Source organism: Nanorana parkeri, unplaced genomic scaffold (assembly GCF_000935625.1).
Source record: "Nanorana parkeri isolate BGI_ZX_2015 unplaced genomic scaffold, ASM93562v1 scaffold163, whole genome shotgun sequence".
NCBI classification, from domain to species: Eukaryota; Metazoa; Chordata; class Amphibia; order Anura; family Dicroglossidae; genus Nanorana; species Nanorana parkeri.
In genome coordinates, this window is record NW_017306431.1 from 1,604,497 (window position 1) to 1,614,950 (window position 10,454).

Sequence of the window (10,454 nt, forward strand, 5' to 3'; positions counted from 1 at the left end):
CCCCCGAATTGCTCCCTGAGCTTTTTCTTCCTCGCTGATCAGTACGGTTTCCATACAGCTTTCAATGAGCTCTGAAACGCAATTCAAAACCCCCCAAACCGCCTTTTTAAAAATCGCACAGAAAAAGCGCTGATCCGCACCCGCCCTGGTGTGAATGGGGCCTTAAGGGCATGACCAGCTCCAGCATCACTAGCAACAGAGGATTGTGGGAAAGAAAGACTGCATAGGTGGCAATCATGATGGATCAGCAATTGCATCCTTCTAATATGTGACTGTTTGCAGGCTTATAAGGCTTGTAGCAACCTCGGACTCTCTGCCAGTGTCCTGCCCCACTAATGTCACTGGTTGCCAAGAGCTAGGCGGGACACCAGCCAGAGTGTCCCAGGTTGCTTAGAGCTGGGCAGGGAGATGTGTGTGGCACTTATAGATCTCCCCGCCTGGCTCTTAGCAATCTGGGAAGCTCTGTCCGGGAAGGAGGTGGCGGGCACACTGCAAACATTGGGCAACAGTATGCAAAATGAATAAAAAGATTTTTCAAAAAAAAAACATTGGGCAACAGAGCAGGCAGTATACAATAAACACGCCACTCTGCCTGCCATGATTCATAGAAATGCCCTGTTAGTGCGCAAACAAGGAGGCCCTGGCACATCGTGTGCCAACATTTGTAGAATCGAGAGAGGCCCAGGCAGCATTCACCCCTCCTGTATAAAACACAAATGTTTACCCTGTTATCCAGAAGAGGTAGCCTAATTCTAATTTTTGGGGGGTTTGGGAAAGCCATCTACTGTGTCAAGGTACCTCTGTACTGTGTGGTCCAAACTTCAATCTATCAGAGCTCTCACACTGGGATATACTGTATTTAACAATGTGTATATCAAAAGCAGTCTTACCTAGAGGTTACCCCATCATCCCTTGTATATTCAGTAACATGCAAGGACCAGACTTTTGCAAGGCAGCTAGACTGCACATGTGTATTCACCCAATGCACCAAAAAGGCAACATGGTCAGCGCTCAGTCCATTCATACCCAACTAGGATGGTTCACAATTGGGGGGGCTAATAACTGTTCAAAAATACTATATTCTTGAAACACCAAGTTCTGTTAGGCAGCAAAAGAAACATTAGAGTGAACCGGTGGTTTGCTCATGCAGTGCAAAACAACAGCTTCACTTTAACAGCGACCCAACCAGTTTAACATACCTGCCTTCCCTACACCTGCCACACGTTTGGTTGCTGGGAATGAGGAGAGGAAGCCCCGTGTAAGCTCCGAATCTCAGCTTAGGTTCAGAATACTCTTCCTATCCCCTTGTGATAGTGCTGGGTGCCTGCCTGACCTGTGGCCAAGCAGCAGTTCTATCATGTGAAAAGAAGCAAAGCAGGTCACATGCTCCCTCTGACTGTAATCATCTTGGAATATGCCCAATGTGCAACCAGGGAAGAAAAAAAACCATTGATGGAAGAACCTGATCATTCAGTATATTCGGGTAGGCAGCTGACCTAATATTTTTGGCACATTCATATGCTGAATCTAGACCTATTATCCAATGAAAGACTCTTACCTATTTGCTTAGCTAAATCCAGGTGGTGTCTTATTTTTGTGGACAGGCAGAGTATAATAGGGCTGTGTTCAAACTGTATAGAGGTTTTTGATCCTGGGTGCAGGGACACATAGTTGCCTTCCCAATACCAAACAAACTCCATTATGTTGTAGCGTATGTTAGAACATAAAAACTTTAGATCAGTGTTTTATACACAAAATCCTTGCTATTCCTTTACATATGTAGAACAGGGATGAGTGTAGATTGGTGTATACAATAAAACAAATCAAGGGATTTGGGGCCAAGGGGCTGTCCCTTCATACAGGGCCAGCTGGGCGCTATACCAGATAGATCTTGATAGATCTTACACCTAATGAGAAGACCAATTAGATCCAATACAGATCTGTTTGGCACCCTGTGTCTTTGAGTCCATCAAGCCCTCATAGCATTCTCTAAGCCCTGATGAAGGGGGAGATCATTGGCCCCACAAATCCTCTGGCTATTCTTGTGATCATATTACCAATCATTAAAGCAACTTGGACGCATTCATCATTTGGTTTGGTGCTCGTTTTGTATCTCTTTGGCATTAGATACACTTTTATTGTTCCATTCTAAAAAGCTCACTGTAGTAGGGGTTTAATTACGGTTGCTGTCTGATGGAAAAGCAGTACATGTTGTCACAGCTCAACCAAACGCCTCAAAAGTAGATGTAAAGCAGAACATCAATGGGGTCATAAGGATGCATCAAAGGGCCCCACCTATAATTCATGGTCCAGGCCTTTCACATAGTCACATCACATATATAGTGAAATAAGTACCAAACATTTGCCAAGTTTCTATCCTAAACTGCCCTTATGGTTATGTGAACAGGTAATTCCAGATGAAACCAGGGAAGTGTAATCAGAAAGGCGCCGATGATCAGGAGCAGAACGTTTTGTACATACAGGAGTGGGTCATGCAAGGCTGACTGCTATTGTGTGATATAATGCTGGCAAACACTGGGCACCTCTCAACTGGGCCATTTATGACGTGCGCTGGCCCATTGGCTGCTACATGAATGTGGGATGCAATTGTGTCTAATTGGGACTGGTGCAGCAGTCATCCATACATAGATATCCTGACTGATGACATAATCAAACTGCACTTCCAAAATGGTTGCACTGGTCATATGGTATAGGGGCCGGGGGTCCTTATGCTGCTCCTCTATAAGGGCTTCTTGGAGACTTTAGAAGACATAAACCCTGAGGCCCCATGCAGAAGTGCAAAGGCTAGAATAATACCCCTTCCATTCTTTTAGCCTCAATCCTGCAGTACTTGTGCCAGTGTGGAGGCCTCTATAGCAATAGTTACACTCTTGTGTTTTGGTGTTGCTGTATTTCTGGGTGCTCTAAGGGTAGCCGGTGATATATTTCCTAGGGGCCCTCAGTTTCTTATCTCTTCCAGGTGCAGATTCATTTGGTTTGTTCTCGTGCCTGATAAATGGGGAGGAGCGAGAGCAGACGCATCGAGCCATCTTCAGGTGAGTGAGCCAATTCTTGAGTCTAACTTCTTAGAAGTTCCTTTCCTTGTTCAAGACCCTGTTTTTTGGATGCAGTTTTTTCTTGGGGCCCTATCTACGCAAAGGGATGGATTTTAATAACAATTCACAGGGCCCTTCCCCTGTCAATATCTGTGATCATTGGTTTTGTGCGAATATAGGCAAAACCATCTTTGTATAAAGATGTCATCAGCACACCAGCACGACCGAATCCAAGTCAGTGCAAAACCATTTATTGATGGATGTCAATATGATATGTTGAGTGACATCCATCAATAAAAGGATTTGCACTGACTTGGATTCGGTCGTGCTGGTGTGCTGATGACATCTTTATACAAAGTTGTACTGTATATGGCGCCATCCCCGGTCATTCCTAGCACCCATCAACACTTTTGGGATTTCCGGTAAGGAGTGCTACAAGATTTATGGACATTTGACACTATATGCAAAAACAAACGTTCTTTCGTTTTTTTTCTTTTAAGATGGAATTCATTTTGAATGTTCTGCTTGTAATATCGCATTATGGCCGCTAGATGGAGCTGAGGAAGATAGTAAATACTTATTTGCTATACTCCTATATCGCCATCTAGTGGTCATAATGTGATATTACAAGCAGAATATTAGAAAATAGAGGAGACCTGATTTTGTGTGCATTAATGTGTGCTTTTTATATCTGCCTGGAGTTCAGCTTTAAAGCTTTTCTCCAGGTAAAAAAGAAAACTCCCCTTGCAACCTACAACCCCACCCCCTTCTTCCCTTCACATTGCAATGGTTAACTGCTCATATTTACCTAGGGGTACTTACTTTTACTTACCTGATCCCCGCTCTTGCATGCTCCAGGGCCAGCACCTGCAGCCCCTTCCCCCTGTGCTTTGGCAGTCGGAGGTCCACTGATGTCATCACATCTAATGCAAGCCCAATAGTCCTTCATTGTACATGAGTGGGAGAGAAGTGAGCGCTGACTGTCATGAGAGTGGGGGTCGGGCATTTACACCATACCCCTAGACATAAATGAGCAGGCAACCCTCGTAGTGAAGGGACAGCTCCATTACAAGGGGAGTTTTTTGTTTCCCCCCGGAGATTGACTTTAATCTTGCTGTGGTGTGCCACCAATTACTGTAGTTGAATGTAGCTCACAAGCTGAGACATTCGCTGTACGCACAGTAACTGTGATCTATTTTTTCCCCTTGTTTGCAGGTTCATGCCCCGGCACCCAGGGGAGGTAGAGCTGGAGGCAGAAGATCCACTGTATGTGGAAGTCCAAGCTGAAGACTATTGGTATGAGGCGTATAACATGAGAACTGGGGAGCGAGGAATCTTTCCTGCTTACTATGCTGTCCAGGTGACAAAGGAACCAGATCACTTAGCGGGTAAGAGGACCTCTTCAGTGGTTCTGTGACAACAGTAACGCAAGGGGAATATGACTACTAGATGCTTATATGGCCCTATGAGGAAAGAAATATAGGGGCAGCCATTGCTGACTTGCTTTTAAAGTGCAGGTGTTGCAGCTTTTTTTATCCTGATCCTGCATTTGATACCTGGTGAGTTGTTGAACAAGCATGAGAGACAGGAGTTCAGACTTTTTTAGACTTTGTTGGTTGCATAATTGTTCCATGTCACTAACAGGTATCCTCTGAGCCCAATGACCAGTCTACCCTAAAGCCTCCTAACTGCCTGCAGAGCGGTCAACCACCCACCCCATAGTATGCTGGAGTTAGAAATCCCTGCATAGTAAGGGTATTGGTAAAGAGTTTTCAGAGCTTGTGTACATCATCCAAGTATCTGACAGCATACTCGCTCTTCATGTGATTAGCAGTCCTATAAAGTGCCGTAATACTCATAAAACAATATTTCAACCCCCCTTCCATCCAAATTATAAAAACAGTGGAAGATGAAAAGGGTGAAATCTGTTTCCCTACCAGTGTCCATGTTACCGCCCCAAGGAATAGCCACCACCCAGCCCATTAAATAGAGTCCCTTCGTTTATGCCCGGTGACTTATGCCTTTGATCTACCACCACATTTGTATCCTTCCCCCTTGACATGGGTACATTACATGATGGGAGGTTGGTTTCCTACATTGAATAAAGAGCCCGGGAGCCATTAACTTCTAGTTAGATTTATACAATGAAGGCCTCACCTTACCATGGAAGGATCTGATGGGAGCCCACCATTAGATTTATACAATGCAACACTTGCCTTACCATGGAGGGATCTGGTGGGAGCCCACCATTAGATTTATACAATGCAATGCTCACCTTACCATGGAAGGATCTGGTGGTCGCCCACCATTAGATTTATACAATGCAGGGCTTACCTTACCATGGAGGGATCTGGAGGGAGCCCACCATTAGATTTATACAATGCAGGGCTTACCTTACCATGGAGGGATCAGCTGGAAACCCACCATTAGACTTATACAATGCAGGGCTTACCTTACCATGGAAGGATCTGGTGGGAGCCCACCATGAGACTTATACAATGCACGGCTTGCCTTACCATGGAGGGATCTGGAGGGAGCCCACCATTAGATTTATACAATGCAGGGCTTACCTTACCATGGAGGGATCTGGTGGGAGCCAACCATGAGACTTATACAATGCAGGTCTCACCTTACCATGGAAGGATCTGGTGGAAGCCCACCATTAGATTTATACAATGCAGGGCTCACCTTACTATGGTAGGATCTGGTGGGAGCCCACCATTACATCTATACAATGCAGGTCTCACCTTACCATAGAGGGATCTGGTGGGAGCCCACCATTAGACTTATACAATGCAGGTCTCACCTTACCATGGAAGGATCTGGTGGAAGCCCACCATTAGACTTATACAATGTAGGTCTTACCTTACCATGGAAGGATCTGGTGGGAGCCCACCATTAGACTTATACAATGCACGGCTTACCTTACCATGGAAGGATCTGGTGGGAGCCCACCATTAGATTTATACAATGCAGGGCTCACCTTACTATGGTAGGATCTGGTGGGAGCCCACCATTACATCTATACAATGCAGGTCTCACCTTACCATAGAGGGATCTGGTGGGAGCCCACCATTAGACTTATACAATGCAGGTCTCACCTTACCATAGAGGGATCTGGTGGGAGCCCACCATTAGATTTATACAATGCAGGGCTCACCTTACCATGGAAGGATCTGGTGGGGGCCCACCATTCAACCATTCATAATCATTTCTCTGGTCGCTCTTATTCTGTGCAGAATCGAGAGCCTCTGATTGGGTGGATCAGTTTTGGGTGAAGTTTCTCGGTTCGGTGCAGGTTCCATATCACAAAGGGACTGACGTTCTCTGCACCGCCATGCAAAAGGTGGGTACTGCGTCAAAGCGTTATGGAAGTTACTCCTTGCTTCCCCGTCAGGGTTCAATTTTTGGATGACTCTGCTTTGCTTTCTTCAGATTGCTATGTCCCGTCGCCTTACAGTGCTGTCTAACCCGCCTTCAAGCTGCATCCTGGAGATTAGTCTGCGAGGGTTAAAGATTGCAGTGCACGGGGAGGACCCTCACGATCACTGCCAGGTACTATAGACATAACCATATCAGGAGGAGGGGCTTGTGATATTCTGGGATTTTATGTCAGATTTTCAGTTTACATTTTAATATATAAGGGAATAAGAATCTTCTCACAAATGGTTGATGTAAGCCAATAACACCTCTTCTTTTAAATACCATGTGAAGTCACAGAAATAGATGTGCAGTCAGGTAGACATTCTACAACCAACCTTCATTTGCATAGTCTTACCTCCACATTTCTGTTACAGCAGTTGTGCTGGGTTTCTAAAAAAGCCTGTGCAGTCCATAAAGCACCCGACTTAGACCCAGTGCACTCAGTAATCAGTGCTCAGTAAACCCACCCCCTCACATGCCAGCATCATCATCTGTGCCTGATCTCTTTACGGGTTCGGAATCTTTGATTGGAAGGGCCAGAATGATGTGAACCCATTCATGCACAGAGGAGTTCATTCATTCTTGCATCGAGGCATGCTGAGAATCTACACTGATCTGCACATGCGCAGCTCAGCGTACATTCTAAGGAAGATTGCAAACAGGCCGGTAGGTTTGTTTTGTTGCAGAAGAGACATGCTGAGGGGAATTTATCAAAACTGGAGCAGACAGAATCTGGAGCAGTCGACCATGGCAACCAATCAGCTTCTATCTTTCAATTTCAAAGCTTAACTGACCATATTAAAGAGAGAAGCTGATTGGTTGCTATGGGCAAGTGCTCCAGATTCTGCCTGCTCCAGTTTTGATAAATTCCCCCCGCTATGTTTCTTTTACAATAAAGAGCATGCCTGTTTGCAATTTTATTTGTTTTTCAGTCATTTCCGCTTTAAGTCATTTTAATTGCCAGCAGGCTCTTGCTGAGAATGTGATCTATGACTCTGTGCACATTTTTAAACACACGTTAGTAAATCACACAGATCACCAAGGAGGATGTCATTTTTTATTACTTAAAGGAGAACTATGAGATGAGTGCTTTTCACTCACCTCATAGTTCTAGCCGACCTGTGACAATGAGACTGTCACAGGTCTGCTCAGTAGATCGAGAAGTGAGCGAACACATACCGGCGTTCGCTCACCTCTCCATCCTGTCACGGCTCTCTGCCGTGACAGGGGAGGGGCTGGATTCCCCCCTCACCGCTCCGATCCGCCAGCCCTGACTGGCGGAACGGACGGGGGAGGGGGCGGGTACAGCTGGCTCTGCCTCTAGATAGGCAGAGCCTGCCGTCACTCACGCAGCTGGGCGGATCCAGACATAATTGTCGGGATCCGTTCCGGCTGCGGCGTCTCAGTATATCGCGAGTCGTAGCTCGCGGTATAGTGAGCTTAGGCCCCGTTCACATTGAGCGGTTCGCAAATCGCGCGTTTGTCGTGCGATTTGCATTTTGCGCGATATCGCGCAAATGCTTGCATTGAGCAAGCTTGAATCGCGGCTAAATCCGCTCCAAAAAGGGTCCTGCTGTAGCGACGCACGACCCGCGACAGCAGGACCCTTTGCCCCATTGAGAAGCATTGGAGAGCGATAAATCTCTCGATGTGAACGGGGCCTTAGGCTGACGGGAGGACGCTAGTTTGTGTTCTCCCGTTACCCTAAGGAGAACTATGGGGAAAAGCCTTAACCCCATAGTTCTCCTTTAAACATTTTAAATACCCCTCTTTTGTTTCCTTAACAGGTGAACACATGCAGCCATTTCTTCCAGTTAAAGAATATATCTTTCTGTGGCTACCACCCTAAGAACAGCAAGTGAGTAATGAGGGGAATGGGCTGCTGGAGTGTTTAGTTCCTGTTATTCCGTGTAGACATTTGCTACTTGTTCCTTTCTTTTTCGCAGATATTTTGGCTTTATCACTAAGCATCCTTCAGACCATCGGTTTGCATGTCACGTATTTGTCTCTGAGGAATCTACCAAACCCATGGCAGAATCAGTTGGGTAAGTCTCTGGGCAGCAAGCTAGTAAGAGCACATGTGCATCTCGCATGCATCAATCGGACTGCTTGGCTGTCAAAACATCCAGAATAGTATGACCATGTGTAAGATTGGAGTGCCCCCTAGTGGAGTTACTTATAACTGAGAACACTGACAAGATCAGTGCACAGAGAGTAAACACATATCAATTATTATTATTATACAGTATTTATAAGGCAACCTGGCTTCCTGACCAATCAGGAAGTGGGAAGGCACCTCATGACCGTACACACACGTTTTTTCCCATACACTGCGTCCCAACCAGTGACTGGGTGAATGTATGCAGCTGAGAGAGAGTGGTGTGCGGGCAGAGATGCTGTTAGACCCCATTCACACCAGGGCGTTTCCTTTGAAGTCTATGGAGCAAAACGGGCTGATAAGGGCTACAAAAGAATCTCATGGACTTTTTTGAACAACGGGCGTATTTTTATGCGCGATTCAGTGCGCTTGCGTGGACAGCCCCCATAGGATACATAGGATTTTGATTTGCATGCGTCTCAGCGTGTAAAAAAACGCTGGACAAAGCGCCCAGATGTGAACGGGGCCTTAGTCACAGAGGGTACCCCTGAATCTAGGTATCGGTTACCATGACAATGCCGATGGTCTCTGCCAGGTCCCGCAGACAGACCTGGCAGGGACCCATGGCATGTATGTGCTTGTGACATCAAAAACTACCTCCTGTGATGTGTGGCCTAGGTGGGGACAGAAGAAGTAAATGTATAAAAGAAAGATGAAAATAAAAGTATCTTTTTGTTCATTTTTTTTTTATTGTGTAAGAGGAAAGGGAGAGACAGCAGGTGAGAGGGTGTTACTTTTATGGGTGAAGGCCCCCTTTAAGATGCAAGCTTTTGGGAGTTGTATCATCCTCGCACTCGGTAACATCTGATGACACTCAGGATCCCTTCTCAGTAGACCTTTTCACACACTGTAATACATTCCTAAATGTTTCCCATTCAATGAACAAGTCAAGGAGACAATAGTGCGCTCTTTTCTAATGGCAGTCTTCTCTCTTTTTCCATAGAAGAGCCTTTCAACAGTTTTACAAAGAGTTTGTGGAATTCACATGCCCCACAGAAGATATATATCTGGAGTAGCCATGGATACGGAACACGGAAATCTGTTCTGTGCATGGACTAAGCGTGAGCAGGAACCTGCCAAACTTTGAGATGAGCGATAGGCCAGAGGCCTGCTCTCATCTCAGTCGTGAGGAACTGGGAGGACTGGTTGTGTGAATGTCGGCCAAGGTGATCAAGGGTGGTTCCTTCATATAACTTTCCCCATTAACCTTCTCCCTTCTTGGATCTGCCCTTAACCCACGTCTACATAATCAAGGATCAGAGGGTACAAGTGGACTAAAGCACTCCCCCATGTACTGCAAGTGGAATGTTCCAGCACGTGCAAAATGTAAGAGGAGGAAGAAACCAACTGAACGAGGAAGGGGAGTGGAAGAGTGCACGCTGGCTTTGCAAGCCAACAGACTTTGTATTAAGACACTGTGTATGGAGAATTATAGTATTTATTTAAAGAGAGAGGGCTAGCAAATGATTGCGTGTATTAAACTGTATATTAGTAACAGAGAGCGTGTCGCTGCATTACATAGTGAAACAGACATGACGTATGTGAAAAGTGAGACAGACGTAGTGAAGCTCTATCACAAGAACTACTCGGAAGGAGATATAGTGTTACCAAGCTGGTGTAAGCTTTCACTGTGTAGGTTGCACTATAGTGGGAATCTGGTCACTATGGACAATAGTCATATTGGACCTTATGATCTAAATGGTGCTTCGTTGCTTCTAGCTTCCAGGTTCTTTCCAGCCTCAAGGGGGAGAGCTGGAAGATTAATTGATGATTGTTTGCTAGAGGCGACATCATTTCTCCTTCAAACACTTTGAATC

The 10,454-nt window shown here is 45.7% G+C and overlaps 1 protein-coding gene across 3 annotated transcripts in view; it reads left to right on the forward strand.

Moving 5' to 3' along the window:
- Positions 1-10,202, forward strand: part of MAPK8IP1 (mitogen-activated protein kinase 8 interacting protein 1) — a 65,096-nt gene extending 54,894 nt beyond the window's left edge. For 2 of the 3 annotated variants that reach the window (XM_018554539.1, XM_018554541.1), the window contains exons 6-12: positions 2,981-3,056; positions 4,272-4,444; positions 6,296-6,402; positions 6,492-6,611; positions 8,267-8,337; positions 8,426-8,524; positions 9,581-10,202. In XM_018554539.1, coding sequence (XP_018410041.1) covers positions 2,981-3,056; positions 4,272-4,444; positions 6,296-6,402; positions 6,492-6,611; positions 8,267-8,337; positions 8,426-8,524; positions 9,581-9,653 — 719 coding nt within the window. In that variant the 3' untranslated portion in view covers positions 9,654-10,202. The remainder of the gene's footprint in view (positions 1-2,980; positions 3,057-4,271; positions 4,445-6,295; positions 6,403-6,491; positions 6,612-8,266; positions 8,338-8,425; positions 8,525-9,580) is intronic. The other variant, XM_018554540.1, reaches the window with a different exon arrangement.
- The last annotated feature ends 252 nt before the right edge of the window (positions 10,203-10,454 follow it).